Here is a 19,138-nt window from a genome sequence, read left to right on the forward strand (position 1 = left end):
AGTAGATTCCGTTAAAGAGCTATGTAGGAACAAATGTGGACTGATTCCCAGGGATTTGGTTTAAATCAAGGTGACTGACAACAGTTGAGATCCAGTAGCAGCTTGGTGCCACGAAACCCGCTCTGAACTGGTGGTGAAAGCCCTGGCTTCCAGTCCCAGGTTTCCTAGTGGCATTCTGGTGTGACGTTTAAGATCAGAGGTGATGGAAAGTCACACCTCAATCCCAGCTGCAAGATTGAAGCTGACTCTTCTGGGAGCTCCCCTCCTCCCTGCCTTGCTTGGCGGCCACAGAAGAATACTGTGCGTTGAGGTTTGTAGAGGCGGGCAGATGGAGTACGTCTTGGATTGTGTCAGGCACCAGACTTTTTCCTCTAAGGAAATACATTAATTACAGTGATCATTAGAATTATGTCTTGTTTTATGTGCTTAATTTGGCAGGCTAGCAAAAAAGAGCGTTTCCCAAAGCAGCATTCTGGAGAGGGATGTTGGTTTGGCAGGAGTGCGCAAAGCCCTCCAGTTTGCAGTTCAAAGGGAAGAATGAACAGGGCAGCAGAAAGGTGAAAAGAAACTTTCCTGCCCTGCTAACAATACAGGACAACATTGGAGAGGCCCAGAGGTATTGGCTTCTGTTGGAAACTTGGTAAGTTCCAACTGTCTAGGTAAACTAAGAAAAGCAAGCCTTCCAACCCACTGATGTATAGAGTGCACTAATCCCTAGCATGCGTGCAGCCAGAGACATGTTGAGATAGGAACTGAAGGATTAGACTTTTGTTTATTGAAGCTCTAAGTCAGGGGCAGGTTCTTGACTTTGCTTGATTGTTACACTAGGAGACATTTTATAATGTGATCCTTGTAAAGACATAAACTGTGGTTTGTGCCACATAAACAATAGAACTCTTGTTTTCTTCAGATTAAACCAGCACTTAGCAATATTATATATGTTTAAAAAGCATGTAATTTAAAAAAAATGCCTCGTCTAATGAATTCCTTGAGTTTTGAGGTGTGCTTGTGTATTTAGAGCATTTTAGAGAGAGAGGAACTTAAGGGGAAAAATGGCTTATGTGTGGGCTGTGGATCAAAAGTAATATTATTCTCTACCCCACTCCCCCCAAAAAAGAAAAGGTTGGAGGGTCTTTTTTCACTTATTTAAAAAAAGTTTTTTTATTGTAGAGCATAAGCTAGGCCGAGGGGCATAAGGGGAGAGAGAATCCCAAGCAGGCTCCACGCTCAGCTTGGAGGCCCATGTGGGGCTCAATCCCATGATCATGAGATCATGACCTGAGTTGAAATCAAGAGTTGGACACCCAACTGACCGAGCCACCCTGCCGCCCCAGCTTTTTTTTCACTTTAAAAGAGTAAAAAGTGAAGTGTTGGTTTTTGTCTGTGTCCTAGTATTATAAATATGTGTGTTTTGTTGTTAAGTTTTTCCATTTTTGTTTTATTTTTCAATATTAAGAGTTTATCCCTTGGTGCCTAGGTGACTCAGTCAACTTCAGCTCATGGGTTCAAGCAGTTCATACCAAACAAAAAGTTTATCCCTTAATGATGAAGTTCTAGGTAAAAATCATGCTGGTGGTTTTTGGCATTTGGTACTAGAAAGATGAAATCTGATTCTTTTTTATTCTAAAAGGCCAAACACATAATATTAACATACAATCAGTTTCCATATTGACTTTGAAACATTTAAATTGATGAAACTCAGAGTACTAGAGTATTTTCTGTAATCTCCATTGAATACCGCAAATATTTAAGGTAACTGGTGCTTGTAAGAACAGGGTGAGTGCCTGAAGAGTGATCAGAATTAGAATTTACTTATTTCTGGTACCCAGTTTTCTCCAGGATTTACAGACCATATACATGCCCCTCTGCCTCCTGCTTTGAGCAGGAGCTGCTTAGATTTTTTTGGTCACTAGATGTCAGTATTGTTCAGGTAGGGCACCGCTGCCTCTTAAATAAAGAATTGCACCATGTCTGACACAAATCTATTGCCTAATGGGTTGTGAGAGTATGAAAGGGAAGGAGGGGGAGAGGCTGGCGGAGAGAACAAAAGAAAGTGCCAAACCTTGACAGCCAGAGATTGACGTCAAGCCTGCAAGAAGTGATGTTACAAGTGAATTGGTTGTGCTCTTAAAAACGTTTTGGTTCTTGTGTTGTATGCGCACTGGGGTTTTTCATTAAAATCACCTTGATGAGAGTATTTAAAACAGTTTCTTGGGCCTCTGGAGGCCCTTACTCAGCAAGTTTGGGACAGGGGTGGGAGGCTTGTTGTTTTTTGTTTCTTTTAATTTTTTAAAAATGTCTTAGTTATTTCTGAGAGAGAGAGAGAGACCGCATGAGCAGGGGAAGGTCAGAGAAAGAGGGAGACACAGAATCTGAAGCAGGCCTCAGGCTCTGGGCTAGCTGAGAGCACAGAGCCCGATGTGGGGCTCAAACCCATGAACTGCGAGATTGTGACCTGAGCCAAAGTCGGACGCTTAACTGACTGAGACACCCAGGCACCCCAGGACGCTTGTTTTTTTAATGAGGCTTAAGGTGATCCTGATGCTGTCTTGCACCAGCAGAGTAGGAGTTGGTCTCTATGATGTCCACGATTGAATGCCATTGATCACAGGAAATTCTGCAAGATTTGATTTTACCCTTGGGGGAAGAAAGCAAATATTTAAAAATTGGTGGGGAGACACATTTTTTTCTGTCATATTTATATATATATATATATTTTAATGTCTTTATTTTGAGAGCAAGCGAGTAGGAGAGGGGCAGAGAGAGAGGGAGACACAGAATCCGAAGACAGGCTCCAGGCTCTGAGCTAGCTGAGAGCACAGAGCCCAACGTGGGGCTCGAACCGTGAGATCGTGACCTGAGCCGAAGTCGGACACCCAACCGACTGAGCCACCCAGGCGCCCCATCACATTTATATTTCTTAAGATCTTTGTTTTCCCCAGCACGCATGATGTTGGCCATATCTTTGGGGAGGTTTACTGACCATAACTCAGATTTTCACGGAGGGTCAGGGGAAGAGTTTGCTTTTTGGTATTATATTGGGCTTGATTTCCCTTCTCCCTCTGCGGTCACCTTCATTTCTCTTTAAATCAGCTGGATGTGACTGGCAGAATAAAGAGGAGAGGCATTATTTGAATATAAGTGGGCTAAACATTACACGGCACAGCTGAAGTGCTAGTAGATTATGCGTGTCTGTCTTCTCTGGATTTACCCGTGTCCTGCCATTGCTCTTCTTTTTGCCTAGTTTGACCCTTAACCTACAGCACAGTAATCTCAACAAAGTTGGAATTTCTCCAGAAAATAAGAAGGAGGTGGAGAAGAAAGTGGCTGTGAAATCCATAGAAACCAAGAACAAGTTCTCCCAGGCAAAGCTGTTGGCCGGAGCTGTGAAACATAAGAGGTCAGCCAGCTCTCACACTAATCTCCCTGTGACTGTACTCGGAGGCGCCACCGTAATGGTAGCCTGAGCACCTCAGCAGAAGTCTTGGTGACATTTCTTTGGTAGCCTTACCTCTCTCTGACCCTCCAGATTTGGTTGTCTTCTGTAGCCTTTGACCCTTGTCTCTCGGGTTGTTCATTCAATAGAATGATAGCTCCTCCTCATTGGGTACCTGTCATATGCCAGGCATCTTGTTAAATGCTTTCCAGCAATGATCTGACCCTTTACACAAGTCTATGAAGTATAAGTTTGATGGGTAGAGAACATTGTCCAAGGTTACAGAGTAACAGAGGCGGAGTTCAATATTTGAACATCTGTTTCTAGGCAAATGAGGTAGCGCGTCCCGTGAAAAGATTTGGGTAGGATGTAATGAGAGCCAGGAGGAGGAAACACAACTCACTGGAGAGGGCATGTGAGCTCAGGTCTGGGGAGGTAGGGAAGGCAGTAGAGGGAGATGTGGATTACGTAGAACAAGTAGGGCTTTGGCAGACAAGGGAGAGGAGAAATCCCGGGCAGCGGGAGCAGCTGCCGCAAAGGCACTGTGGCCTGTGAGGCCATGGAAGCTGGGACAGTTACAGCCCTGGCTGGGGTTCTGCTGATGTGGGGCGGCAGCACTGCCTGGAGGTTGTGACAAGTCCTGTCTTCGGTTTGCTCCTCCCTTTCTAAATCTTGAAATGGCACCGAAGTGATTAAATCTGGCCGTTTCAGTCTGACCCACCATACCATGGGCGAAATAACGTTAAGTTCAAGTGCAGTCTATTAGGAAAATCAATATGGCATAATGGCAACCAGCCACATGTTTTCAAGGGAGTGCATTGATGCACTCTTGCGGTTTGGTGCCCCGTCCATCTGCCGCGGATGTTCCTGGGACATGGCTTAACGTCTGAAACTGTCCTCAGGGTTTAGCGGTGGAGGGGAGGAGAGCAGTAACTGGAAAGGGCCAGTTGACCTGAGCCGTGAATTATTCCTTTGAAGCCGTGAATTATAAACTTTCATGCCTTGCCCAGTGTCTTTCAGGATTTGGCCCCGGGTCAGCTTTGCTGGGCTTCACCAAGAAGGGGCTCTCTGGGTGGGCAGTTAGATACCTCTAAGCAGTGTCTTGCTGCTAGCAGAATGGGTGTTATAACCATCTCTCTTCCTTAGTCCTTAGGTCACCTTTTATTAGATCCTTGTTTATTGTTGTTTTGTGGCAAGATGATAAATGAGTCTCCTGGGGGCAGGAGTTCCTAATCTACCCAGCCCTGGGTTTATTAGACTCCCCTGGGAGTTTGTTAATGCGGCTTCTAGGCCTTTCATTAATTCTGGTTCATTACGTTTGAAGTGAGGTCTGGGAGTCCAGTTGTTAAAGTTCTGCAGGTGGTTCTGATGCTTGTGAAAGCCTGGTGCCTGGTGTGTGCCCAGGACCCTGTCAGCAGAGCTGAGTCCGCCGGTGTGCTCCCTCGCCACTGCTCTTCCTGCCTTGCCACCCTCACACCACATTCCCAAGTCTGGTTCATCAGATTTTTGCCTTTCTTTACTTTTAGTAGTTCCTGCATGCTTGTGGGGAGGGAGGAGTGCGGGGGTTGTTTGTGTTTGTTCTTGTTTTGGCTACCTGTATACGTATTCATAAACAGTATTTAGCTTGTTTTTGAACTTCATAAAAATGATTTCGTTCTGTATATGATCTTCTGCAGATTTGGTTTTTCACTCAAATCGTTTCTGTGATTGAAACAGTTTTGTGTGTGTGTTCATGTATATATAGCTGTAATTCTTTTCACTGTCGTGTAATGGTGCTTTATGAGATACCAAATGCTTGAACTGTGACAAATGGTGCTGATAGGTCCGGGACGTGCCTTATTACGTATGTGCAGAAGTTTCTCCAGAGCTACACCGTTCAGTACGGTAGCCCTTGGCCACCTGTGACTGTCAACATCTAAACTAATTAAAACTAAAATTTTCAGGGCGCCTGGTGGCTCAGTCAATTGAGTGTCCAGCTTCGGCTCCGGTCATGATCTGACGGTTCATGGGTTTGAGCCCTGTGCTCTGTGGTGACAGCTAGCTCAGAGCCTGGAGCCTGCTTCGGATTCTGTGTCTCCCGCTCTCTCTGCCCCTCCCCTGCTCACGCTGTCTCTCTCTCTCTCAAAATAAAATAAAATAAAATAAATAAAACATTAAAAAAAATAAAGGAACTTTGCCACTTAGCATTTAAAAATTTTTTTTAAAAACCCTAAAATTTTCAGTCCAGTTCCTTAGTCACCCTAGTCACATTTCAGATGTTAAAGAGCCACAGATGGCTAACTGCTGCCCTCCTGGACAGCACCGGTACCGTGATGTGGTTTTGTAAATGTGTTCCCTTGCGGTCTTCATTTGCATTTCCTATTAACAGATATAGTTGACGTATTTCATATGTTCATTTGCCATTCATGTGTCCTCTTATATGGTAGGCCTATTCAAATATTTTGCCATTTTTCTACTGGGTTATTTGTATTTATCTTAATGATTTGTAGGTGTGTTTTGGTTGTTTTTTAAAGATTTTTTTTTAAATGTTTTATTTATTTCTAGGAGAGAGAGAGAGAGACAGCGTGAGCAGGGGAGGGTCAGAGAGAGAGGGAGATACAGACTCTGAAATAGGCTCCAGGCTCTGAGCCGGCAGTCAGCACAGAGCCCGTCGCGGGGCTCGAACCCACAAACCGTGAGATCATGACCTAAGCGAAAGTCGGACGCTTAACTGACTAAGCCACCCAGGCGCCCCATGTTTTGTTTGTTTTTAAATACAGTCCTGACATTTCCCCCCACAGCTTACAGCTTTTCTTTCGTTAATTTTAAGGTGGTTGGTTTTTAAATTCTAAGGCAGTCAGACATAATTGATTTCAGGTATGTAGCATGATTTGATAAATATATGTATTGTGAAATTATCACAATAAATCTAATATCCGTCACCATACTTATTTACCCATTTTATTTTTCTTGTGATGAGAACTTCTAAGACCTACTCTTAGCAACTTTAAAATTACAATAGAGTTTTGCTAACTACAGTCACCATGCTACACGTTGCAACCCATGACTTATTTTATAACTGGAAGTGTGTACTTTTTGAAGATAGTCAATTTTTTTAAAAGTTTATGTATTTTAGAGAGAGAGAATGCAAGCAAGGAAGGGGCAGAGAGAGAGAGAAAGAATCCCAAGCAGGCTCCACACCGTCAGCACAGAGCCCAATAAGGGGCTCGAACCCACCAAACATGAGCTCATGACTTGAGCCGAAACCAAGAGTTGGATGCTTAACTGACTGAGCCACCCAGGTGCCCCTGAAATCGATTTTTTTGAAGGTATGAGCTAGGGATCCCTTTTTAACTTTTTTCTTCAAATGAGAAGCTAATTTTCTAGCAACATTTAGTACATACTACTGCCTTTCCCCAGTGCTCTTCAGTGTTACCTCTGTCTTATAACAAGTTTCCAGACATTTATGGCTTTGTTTGGGAGTTTCGTTTTTGTGTTTGCTTTTTCTTTTTCTTCTTCTGTCCCTTGAATCTGTTGGGCCAGTACCACAGTGTAATTATTGTCGTTGTATAAGTAATTTTGATACCTGGTGGGGCAAGTCCCCTTACACTTTTCTCAGGGATGTCTTGTCTATTGTTGGCCACTGTGGTCTTCCATATACATTTTAGAGTTAGACTTAATTTTTTAGGTTTATTTTTATTTATTTTGAGAGAGAGTGCGAACAAGTGGGGGAAGAGCAGAGAGAGAAGGAGACAGAATCCCAAGTGGGTTCCACACTATCTGCTCAGAGCCTGATGTGGGGCTCACACTCTGGAACCCGTGAGGTCATGACCTGAGCCAGAGAGTCAGATGATTAACTGAGCCACCCAGGTGCCCCTAGATTTAAATTTTAGATTAAGTTCTTTAAATTTCTTGGAATCTTATTAAGTGGTTGATAAATTTATGGAGGAAACAGATCTTTATGGATAAGAGTCTTTTTCTACACATGATATATATACGTTTGTTTCCTTTAATGTCATTCAATAAAGTCTTAAAGTTATTTTTCAAAAGGTAAAGGCTGTGCACATCTTTTGTTAGATTATTCCCAGGTGGTTTTTTTTTTTTTTTTTTATAACTTTTTTGTTGCTAGTTTGTAAAAAATGCAACCAGTTTTGGAGTATTTACATCTAGCCACTTAGTTCTTATTAACCTTAACAGTAACTCTTTAATAACTCTCAGTAACTTAAATGTTTTATTTATTTGTATTTTTTAAATGTTTTCCTTTATTTTTGAGAGACAGCCTGTGCATGCAAATGGGGAGCGGGGAGGGAGGGGACAGAGGCTCCAAAGCAGTCCTATGCTGAGACCAGACAGCCTGATAATGGGGCTTACACTCTCCAACCATGAGATCATGCCCTGAGTCCAAGTCTGACGCTTAACCAGTTGAGCCATCCAGGTGCCCCTAATAATTTTTTTAATTTATATTTTTAAATGTTTGTTTATTTTGAGAGAGAGCACGTGAGCAGGGGAGGGGCAGAGAGAGAGGGAGAGAGAATCCCAAGCAGGCTCCACACTGTCAGCACAGAGCCCACTTCAAGGTTGCTGTTACTATTTTTTTTTTTGAGACAGCGCACAAGTAGGGGAGGAGGCAGAGGGAGAAGGAGAGGGAGAAGCAGAATCCCAAGTTCACAACTGTGAGGTCATGACCTGAGCCAAAATCAAGAGTCAGATGCTCAACGGACTGAGCCACTCAAGTGCCCCAGTATTTTTTATTTTTCTGATTGCTACTGTATCTGTAATTGTGCCCTTTTTCATCCCATATATTGATGATTGTGTTTTCTTATTTTGGCTGGTTTCTTAATTTCTCCTATCTTCTTTCTCTGGGGTATTCTTCTTTAAAGTTTATTCTTTTATAATTTCTGTTATACATGAGTGTCAGATACCTAGCTAATTAATTTTTAGCTTTTCAGTTATAAGCACCTAAAAGTCTAAATCTTACTCAGCTTTCACTGTATACAATTTTATATTTCCAACTAAGTATTTTTAAATACCCATTTTGATTTCTTCTTTGACTCCTGATTTAGAAACATTTTTTAAAGTTTCCAAACATACTCAAGTAACTCAACTATATTTCATAGGTCTAAGATGAAGCTCTCCCCCCCCCCATTTTAACACCTTATAATCAGTGGTATCTTAAAATCTATGGTATATAATATTTATCTTTTGTTGAGATCTATCTTAATTGCATGTGATTTATATGTGCTGATTCTTTTGAAATTCCTTTAGACTTGCTTTGTGACCTATTCTTAAGGTCACAAATAAATAAAAATATTTAATCTTGAGAGAGAGAGAGAGAGAGAGACAAAGCAGGAGTGGGAGGAGGGACAGAGAGAGAGGGAGATAGAATCTGAACAGGCTTCAGGCTCTGTAATTTTCTGGGTTGTGTGCCGGGAACCCCAAACAAGCTGGTTAATTGAATTGTTTATATCTTCTGTTTCTTTACATTTTTGTCTGCTTGCTCTGTCCTTACCTAAGTATTTTGAAATCTCCCACTATAGTGATGGTTTCCTGATTTTTCTTCAGGGTTCTGTTGAATGTTTATTTTAAGCTCTCTAATTAGAAGCATACAGGTTCAGAATTATCATTTGTTCATAGTGAATTAAACTTTGTTTCATTACAAACTGACCTACTTTACCTCTTGTCATGTTTTTGGTCTTAAAGTCCATGTTCCTAATATTATACCAGGCAGCTCAGCCGTCTTTGGGTTTTGCCTTGGCTGCTCTTGCTGTTCTTTTGCTTTCAATCTTTCTGGGTCTTGTTTGTTTTTGGTTTCCTTTTGTTAAGCCTTTTGGCAGGTCTCATAAATATCTGATTTTAAATTGACTATGTTAATCTCTTTTTACAGGCAGGCTTGGATTTGTTAGGATTTTTGATACAGTTTCTGCTGTCTTACTATTTTTTGTCTTTTTACATAAAAGATATTTTTTCCTTGTATTTTTAAAAAATTAATTATGATTTTTAAAACTTTTGTTTGTTTTCTTTCTACTAGTTTGGGTTTATGTAGTGTTTCTGTTCTTTTGGTGGCTACCCTTGCAACTTAGCAGGAGTACTTAGCACAGCCTAAAATTAAATAGCTATCTTCCTTTCCTGCAAAATTACACATGGACCGTAGACCTTTGAGCTATAATCACCTCTTCCTTACATGCTTCCACTCTCCAGGGTTTGAGTATGGTCATGTTTAACACCACAAATTAGATTGTATTTGCCGGTTTCTTTGTTCACTGTCCCTTCCTTCTGTGGTTAAGGCCTTCTTTCTGGGATCATTTCTTTTTTTCTTTTTTTGACTGCCCTAAGTATTAGCAGTAACGGTGGAGCTTGGGGTGTTGTGCCTTCGCTAAGCTACACAGCAAAGGAAGCACATTCTCTAGACAGTCTTTCAGTGAAGGTCTTTGGGGTGACTTTCAGACTCTCTAAGAGGTCACTAAAGGAGAGATTTCCTTTAATCTTTAAGAAATTAAATAAAATTTCATCATGTATGAAAGTGTCCAGATATTCTCAAAATCCGTCTGTGGTTCTAACAAGATGAATGAGAAGGACAACAAAGAATCTGAAGTTTAGGTGATGCCTGAAGGTCTAATGCTTCACCCCTTGAACTAGCCAGGGGTTTACGTTGTCCTTATAACAATAATGTAACTGGAAGGAGATTCAGAACCTGAAATGAAGACTTTTCATTTCAGATCATCCCAGTTCTTTGGGGCTACCTAAGACCCATATAAATGGTTATTGGAACTCCTGATTCCCAAAGTTTTCATCCCCACGATTGGACATAGCTCAGATTGCCATGTTTTTGGTTACAGCTCAGAGAGCGGGAACAGCGTGAAAAGACTGAAGTCGGACACCGACCCAGATGACAAGAGTCAAGGTAGGGTGGCAGCTTTCGTTTCACTGTTTACTCGTAATGCACATGAACCATAGTACAGGGCTGGACCGCAGCACCTCTGTGAAGGAATGCATGGGTCTCTAAGCAAGCCTATCTGAACTTAGTTTACCAAACTGTTTCCTACCAGGCAAGATTAATACCCAAGAGTGTATGTCAGTTTCCCTGCCAAGCAGTATGTTAGAAACCAGTGGAACTGATAAATGACCATTGTGCTCTCCCAGAAGTGCTTACAAAACCAAAGCCCAGGTCCTATCACTTCTGCTCTCGAAGGGCTTTTCTCCATCTCCCCCAAATGTCAAGTTTCTTGATTTCACCTGGCTGGCTGCCATTGAGCGGTAGAATGCCTGGCTTTTGCTGGTGGTTGGATTGGATTGAGCCTGGAAGCTTAATACAGTCTCCAGAAGTACACTTTCTGGTGGTTACTTCTGTGCAATCGAATCTGGCACTGTGTTAAGTGGCACAGAGTTGTAAGCGAAGGTGAGTGTTCCTGAGGGGCTGGGTGGGGGATAAGAAGTCCAAGAGCGTTTTTAGTTTTACCCCTCACTCCCTGTGGGATTGAGACTCTGCGCTAAACTCAGTGGGTCACTTCTAAAATAGGGCTTACAGTGATTTCTCCCTCAAAAGTTAATGGATATTTAAAAATGTATATCTCCTGAGCACCAGTAATGGTGAGCTGTTGCTGATAACATTTTGCTCTATAATTTACTTTTAAGAAGGACATTGAGTGAAGAGTCTTCTTTCTGCATATATATCTTCATTTCTGCTTCCCAGAGGGAAATCGTATTATATGTTTCTTATGTGTATATCCAGAGCTATTTGGTGTCTGTATAAGCAGTTACAAATATATGCTTTTAAAATTAAAAAAAAAATGTTTAATGTAGGGGCGCCTAGGTGGCTCGTTCGGTTAAGCGCCCGACTTTGGCTCAGGTCATGATCTTGAGGTTTGTGGGTTTGATCCCTGCATTGGGCTCTGTGCTGACAGCTCAGAGCCTGGAGCCTACTTTGGATTCTGTGTCTTCCCCTCTCTGCCCCTCCCCTGCTCATGCTCTGTCTTTAAATAATAAATAAACGTTAAAAATTTTTTTTAATGCTTATGGTAGATACCTTAAAACATCTCAATATTCAAACATTGAGATAATAATAAACCCTATCATGTAGCTTCAACATTTTTTAACACCTATATCACATATAAATCTTATTTATACGTCCTCAACTATAGTGTTTTGAGGCAAATATCAGACATTATATTGTTTCATCCATAATTCTTCTGTATGTATCACTAGAAAATAAGGGCTCTTTGTTTTTTGACATCACAGTAATCTCTAATATCAGATAGCATATTAGTATTCATTTTCCCCAATTTTCTCATAATTTTTTTTGACAGTTGGTTTTTTAGTTTTATTTTTTTAAAGTATGCTTATTTTTGAACGAGAGAGAGACAGAGCAGGGGCTTGAATTCACAAACCACAAGATCATGACCTGAGCCAAAGTCAGATGCTCAACCAACTGAGCCACCCAGGAACCCCATTGGTAACTGTTTTTTTAAAAATCAGGATCCAAGCAAGGATCGACATGTATTGTATTTGGCCTATATGGCTTAAAAAAAAAAATCAAGATATAATTCACATGCCGTAAAATTCATTCTTTTTAAAGAAGCACAATTCAATGATTTTTTTCATGAGTTCACAAAAATGTGTATTCATCACCACTGTTTAAATCCAAAATGTTTTCATCACCCCAAAAAGAGGCCCCATGCCCGTTAACAGTTACTTCCTATTCTTCCCTCTCTCTAGCCACTGGCAACCAGTCATCTGCTGTTTTCTCTCTGAGGATGTGCCTTTCTGGACATTTCCTATAAATGAAATCATGCCATCTATGGCCTTCTGCGTCCAGTTTCTTTTCACTTGTTTACAAAGGTCGTCCATGTGGTAGCACGTATCGGGACTTTTCATAGCTGAATACTGTTCTGTTGTGTGGTGTGTTGCATTTTGCTTGTCCAGTCATCAGTTGATGGGCATTTGGGTTGTTCACGATTTTTGGCTACTCCGAATGATGCTGCTAACAACATTTGTGTACAAGTTTTTGTGCAACCAACTGATTTCAGTTCTTTTGTGTGTATACCTGGGAATGGAATTTCTAGGTCGTATGGTACCTCTGTGTTTATGTGGTTAACTTTTTGAGGAATGCCATATTGTTTTCCAAAGCACCGGCACCATTTTTACATTCTACCAGCAGTATGTGAAGGTTCCAATTTCTTTATATCTTCATCAGCACTTGTTATTGTCTTTTTTTATTTTGTTTATCTTTGTGGGTGTGAAGAATTTCACTTCCCTAATGACTAATGGTGTTGGTATCATGTACTTATTGGTCATTTGTATATCTTCTTTGGAGAAATATTTACTCAAATCCTGAGCCTATTTTTAAGTTAGGTTACTTGTCTTTTAATTGTTAAGTTGAAAGAGTTCTTTATATATTCTGGTTACTAGACACTTGTCAGATATATGATTTACAGATACTTTGAGTTATATTTTTATTTTCTTGATAGAGTCCTTTGGAGCAAAACAATTTTAAATTTTGATGACATCTGGTTTATCTACTTTTTTCTTTGGTTGCTTGTGCTTTAGGTGTCATATCTAAGAAACCATTGCCTAATCCACGGCCATGAACACTTAGACCTATGTGTTCTTCTAAAAGTTTTATGGCTGTAATGCTTATATTTTGGTTTTTGATCCATTTTGAGGTAATTTTCGTATATGGTTTGAAGTAGGGATTCATTTTCATTCTGTGTATGTATCCAGTTGGCCCAGCACCGCTTGTTGAAAAGACTATTTTTTCCAGACTGATTTGCCATGGCACTTTTGTTGAAAGTCAGTTGACCAACATGTATGGGTTTATTTCTGGCCTCTAGTCTCTTCTGTTGATCTGTTATGTCTAACCTTAAACCATTACCACACAGTCTTGATCACTATAGCTTTGTAGCAAGTTCTGAAATTAGGAAGTGAGAGTCCTCCAACTTTGTTCTCTTTCAGGATCATTTAGATATTTTAGGTCCCTTGCATTTCCATATGAATTTTGGGATCAGCTCATCAATTTCAATAAAAATGGCAGTTGGGATTTTAATAGGGATCACCTGAATTTGTAGGTCAGTCTGGGAATATTGCCATCAGTTAGCATCTTAACAATAGGCTAGTGTGCCTTTTGTCTCATTTGGTTTATAGGTTCTTCTTTCATGTTTATTTTTTGCTTCCTTTGTTTTTATGAAGAAACTGGGTCTCTTTGTCCTGTGGAGTTTCCCATGTTCTAGATCTTGTTGATTGTATCTCCATGGTGTTCCTCTATTCTTGTGTTTACTGTAAAAATGGTAACTAGATCTAGAGCTTGATCAATTCAAGTGTTTTGGCAAGAATACCTCATATGTTATTTTGTACTTCCTGTCGTCATTGTCATTATTTTACTTAACATACTCCTCTGCTCATTGCTTAATTCACCTGTAGAACCTTGGGAATCATTGCATAATTGTACATAAAGAGCTTCATTCCTTTTTTAGACTGTGTAGTGAAGTATTCTGTTATATGGTTGCAACATAGTATATTTTTCTATTTCTTATGGACATTTCTCTTCCATTCTTTCTCTGTCATGGTGTTTTATTACAAACTTTGTACATGCAAAGTACATAGGTATACATTTTTCACACCTATGATATGTTAGGTTAAATACTTAAAAGAATTATTGGGACAGAGAAGATACACCTTTGTAATTCTGATAAATACTGTAAAATTGCCCTGCAAAGAAGTTATCCCAGTTTACATTCCCATCAGCAATATAGGAAATATAGGACTTCCATTTCACAGATATCTTTTTAATATGTAGGAAATTTGCTAATCTGGCTACGTAAATAGGATTAAGTGTATACCATGGGTATATACACATGCACATGTTGTGCCCTAATCGTGAGTCCCCTGACACCCTTAAGGAGCCGTCACCGATGCAAGTACATAAGGGTCTTTATTAAAAGCTCCAGCAGGGGCTTACCCATCTACCGGTGCAGCGGCAGCAAAGTGAAGCCCTGAACAATGGCGAGCAGGGTTTTTATGGGGTAAGGGACGGGGGTGTTACAGTGCACACGTACGTTTTGCATCATCACATAAGCACCAATTATAATTGTACAACACCCATGGTTATAGTTTTGACCATTCAGTATCCGTGAGGCATCCGTTACTTTTGGCGGGACCCAGTCATGACCTTTGAGAATCCGTTGAAAATGACCAATTATAAGGTGAGCTCAAAGGGCCTACATGGGGTTTAGGCAAGCAGTGAGTGATTGGCTAGTTTGTAACAGAGTACCTGCAGTTCCCAGCCCTGACTCAGACCACAGGAATGTTACACATTTCTTTTGATTGGCTGATCCGAGGGTGGTCCTGAGGGTGGCTTTGGCTGAAGCTTCTCCTGGAACTGGAGCTACGTGTAGCCCGAGGTTGCTGTTAATGGAGGACTTAATTTTGGGCTCTTCATACATACACACACCTAAAACTTCATGAAGAAATCGTAAATGTACTTTAGCTAGCCCTGTCTGTACCTGGTGCTTATTCCCTTATAGGAACTATTTGCGTCAGTCAGTGGAAAGGAAAACTTGTGTGGTTCTTTTCTTTTTTTAATTTTTTTTTATGTTTATTTTTGAGACAGAGAGTGTGAGTGGTGGAGGGGTAGAGAGAAAGGAGACAGAATCCGAAGCAGGCTGCAGGCTCCCAGCTGTCAGCACAGAGCCCGATGTGGGGCTTGAACCCATGAACCATGAGATCATGACCTGAGCTGAAGTGGGATGCTTAACTGACTGAGCCACCAGGTGCCCCGCTTGTGTGGCCTTTTTAAACCATATTAGGGAGCGCCTGAGTGGCTTAGTTAGTTGAGCATCTGACACTTGATTTCGACTCAGGTTATGATCTCACAGTTCATGAGTTCAAGCCCTGCATCAGGATCTGCAGTGATAGTGCAGAGCCTGCTTGAGATTCTTGCTTTCTCTCTGCCCCTCCCCTGCTTGCACTCTGTCCCTCTCAAAATAAATAATAGTAATAATGCTTGTTTAAACAAAAAAAAACGTCCAAGGCAGACACCATGTTTCAGAGCCTCAGCTTTAATCTCTGTCCTCCCTTCCACTCTTACAGCAGCTTCCTTATAGCTGGGCAAGAAATCTCTTTTGCTAGAAGTTAAGGCCCCACCAGAAGAATATCCCGTAAAAGCTTGCTTGAGAGTCTTGACCTTGGCAGTAGAAAGCTTTGCGCCTTTGTTCCCCACAGAAGAGAACTCTGTGGCTCTAAAGGAGATTCAGCCTCCCCCGCCGGAGGCTCTGGGTATAAGCTCCGAGCAGAGCCAGTGAATGCACAAGTTGGCCCCATCGACTCTCAAGTCACGCATCTCTTTGAATCCCAAGAACATTCCCTGTTAGTAATTTTCGGTGTTAATTTGGTGTAACAACGTGGTCCTGCAAATGCAGAAGTTGGCAGGAAACTTCACCAAATGGGTGAGGTCAGAGGGCACCATTTTGTTCTCTTTGGACAGTTGAACTATTTTTGGAATGAAATTTGTCAGAGTTGCAGTCTCTTTTCTTTCTTGAAACCTAGATAATCAGGAGATTTGGTCTTTTCTCTTAAACTCTGCTGATGCTACTGCGGTCCACATTTCTTGGTTTCATTTCGTGGCTGACTTCCATCCTTCCCTTAGGACAGCTCTAGTCTTGCACAGGTACTCTGAACTTGATCCTCCTTTTCTATCTAAGATAGACCCTAAAATTCAACTCACCCTTGACATACTTAATAAAATGACATCTCATTGAACAGCTTCGTATAAATTACTTTTCTGAGTGGGTGACTCATACCCTTATATCAGGTTTTTTTTTTTTTAACCAAGTATTTCTTTAAAAAAATTTTTAAATTTATTTTGAGAGAGAAAGACAGATTGTGGGCAGGGGAAGGGCAGAGACAGGATCCAAAGCAGGCTCTGCGCTAATATCAGAGAGCCCAATGGGGCTTGAACTCCAGAACCGTGAAATCATGACCTGAGCCAAAGTTAGACACTTAACCAACTAAGCCACCCAGGCATCCCTTAACCAAATATTTCTAACAGAATACTGAAAGTATCACTGTATATGTGAAAATAACAATACAGGAAATGTTCAAGCAATGGATGGTGTACAATTTGATGTTGTGTCCCAAATGTTCAGCCCTCCCTCCCCAATTTAGCTATTTACAATGAAATTCTGTAAAATGTCTATAACACATTGCGAATGCTGGCCTTCTCTGTGCTAGGCCCCATGCTGTATGCCTAAGGGATGGAGTGATGAAGAAGGAGCCCTTGCCCTCAAGTGGCTTGCAGTTAGAGAATATGGACAAGCAATCTGCCTCGTTGTTAGACTGTCTCTTCTTCTGCAGCCCTCCTGGCTGTAGGAGTGGGGTGCCTTTGGGGTTACAGAGACACGTGGGACTGTTCTTTCTCAATTTAAGTAGACTCTGAGGCTCTTTTGCATTTGCTTTCTAAAAAATCGTCTGCACTGGTAGTATATGCACATAATAAAAAAATCAAAAGAAGCAAAAGAGTGTGGATTAAAAGAAGTTAAGTCTTCTTGTTCCCCGACCACTCTGCTGAGCTCCCCAGGACAACCACTGTTACCACTTTTTTATGTCTCATTTCAGATATCATCCTGCATGTGCATGGGCATGTCCCCCCCTCTCCCCCCCCACAGATTATAGCTTACACATCCTCTTGCCTCTTTCACATAGCATAGTGTTTTGGAAATCATTCCATACCAGTACATACAGGCTTTACTCATCTTCGTGGCTGAATAATAGTCCATTACACTGGACCCTTATTAATGAACCTTTCAGTTGCTACTATCAACACTGCTGAAGGGGCGCCTGGGTGGCTTAGTCGGTTAAGTGTCCAACTTTCGCTTAGGTCATGATCTTACGGTTCGTGGGTTCGAGCCCCGCATCGGGCTCTGTGCTGACTGCCAGCTCAGAGCCTGGAGCCTATTTCGAGAGTCTGTGTCTCCCTCTCTCTCTGACCCTCCCCTGCTCATGCTGTCTCTCTCTCTCTCCTAGAAATAAATAAAAAATATTAAAAAAAAAAAAAAACACTGCTGCAGGGAATGTTCCAATATGAACATCATTTAAGTTTGCAGAACATTGCCAAACTGCCCCACACCCGCTCAGCAGCATATAAAGATACCTGTGCCCTATACCTTCCCTCCTTACAGATGGTTTACTCTCCCAAGTTTAAATGCCATTTATGTTTTTTTTGGTCAACTATTCATGCCTTGTGTCCACTTTTCAGTTGTTGGTTGGTTGGTTGGTGTTGGAAGAACTGGATCTCACAAAGAAATTGACTTTTGTAATATTTGTTGCAAATATCTGCCTCTGCTTTCAGGTGGTCTTGTAATCACCATCTTTACAATCAGCGTCGGGTCTCATTTCATGTTCTTACAGCTCTGTATTTCAACACTGCCTTTCTTCAGCAGCTGCTTTTTTCCTTATTAGAACTTCCTGTAAGACTAGCAAGTACATTCAGCCCCTTAACTCTGTGCACTGGCTGCTGAAGGCCTCCTTTTTCTTCTCAGCGGTAGTTTCGACTTACTCCTGACTTCATGTACTTGGAACCATGTATCCTTTGCATGTTTCCATGAAGTGTTAGTTGTATACTTGTCACCCTGAGACACTGAGGTTTAAAGTCCAGCCCTTATTCTACAGTGAGCTCTGGTATCGTTCTAGTACATTATTTTTTGATTCAGATTTAATGTTTTCTACTCTAAGTGGCCATTAACCTTGGCCTATTCTTTTGACCTCCCTCCTCAGTAAGTTGGGAGATATCTACATAGCACATTGTTGTAGTGATTCACTGAGTCTGGAAACAGAGGCAATGGGAGTGGTGGAGGAGAGTCTTTAACTTTTCCTTTCGCTTCTAAGTGCCAGGTTTCCTGGATTGAGGCTTTCCATCACTGGGGGGCTGCAGCGACTCTGGGTTTCCCGGAGTGAAAAGAGCCTTAGCTACGTGGTCACATTCTCCGTGGCCTTAAAATGTTCTCTGAGTGCGGCTTCAGTTTTCTCACTTGTAAAAGAGGAACACTGCTGTCTGATGCCAGGGACAGTAGTGCTGGCTGCATAGGGTGGCTTGGGGCTTCAGGGTAGAGCTTGAGGCCCCATGCCCGGCATGTGGAAAGTACCCCATCAACTTTGGGGAAAGTGGTGAAGTCACAGTGCTTCCTCCTGTTTTGCAGAAGCCCCGTCCTGCGTGCCTCTTGGAAGCACGTCCCTGAGCACCCCTTCCATCCACTGCCCGTCTGCCGCCGTCTGTATCGGCATCCTACCAGGCTTGGGTGCCTACTCCGGCAGCAGCGACTCTGAATCCAGCTCTGACAGCGAGGGCACCATCAACGCCACCGGCAAGATCGTCTCCTCCATCTTCCGAACCAACACCTTCCTCGAGGCCCCCTAGGCCCTGCGTCCCTCCCAGAGCCCCTGCCCGACGGTTTGTTCTGCCTCCGGGCATCACCTCCCTCAGAACTCCTTTGCCTGCTTCCTGTGCACACCGTGACATTTTTAACCTCGTCTAAAAATGTGCCAGAATCCACTTGTGGCCCGACTTGTGTTTGGTTTCTTTCCACTCCCTGCAGATGTCCAGACCTGTCCTGCTGCGTCTTTCCTTGCTAATGGGGAGGGTGGGGTTGGAGGGGCAGGGCTCAGCAGAAATTCCACTGAAAATGCCTTGGGAAGAGCCCCCCCCCCCCCCCCCCCGNCTTTTTTTTTCTTTTTTTC

General features: G+C 42.0%; 1 protein-coding gene across 3 annotated transcripts in view; it reads left to right on the plus strand.

Moving 5' to 3' along the window:
- PSME3IP1 (proteasome activator subunit 3 interacting protein 1) overlaps positions 1-18,953 on the plus strand; it is a 32,414-nt gene extending 13,461 nt beyond the window's left edge. For all 3 annotated transcript variants that reach the window (XM_077751312.1, XM_077751311.1, XM_077751313.1), the window contains exons 5-7: positions 3,267-3,400; positions 10,252-10,316; positions 18,601-18,953. In XM_077751312.1, coding sequence (XP_077607438.1) covers positions 3,267-3,400; positions 10,252-10,316; positions 18,601-18,818 — 417 coding nt within the window. In that variant the 3' untranslated portion in view covers positions 18,819-18,953. The remainder of the gene's footprint in view (positions 1-3,266; positions 3,401-10,251; positions 10,317-18,600) is intronic.
- Positions 18,954-19,138: the final 185 nt, after the last annotated feature.

The sequence above is a fragment of the Crocuta crocuta genome, unplaced genomic scaffold, assembly GCF_008692635.1.
Source record: "Crocuta crocuta isolate KB4526 unplaced genomic scaffold, BGI_CrCroc_1.0 scaffold124, whole genome shotgun sequence".
NCBI classification, from domain to species: domain Eukaryota; kingdom Metazoa; phylum Chordata; class Mammalia; order Carnivora; family Hyaenidae; genus Crocuta; species Crocuta crocuta.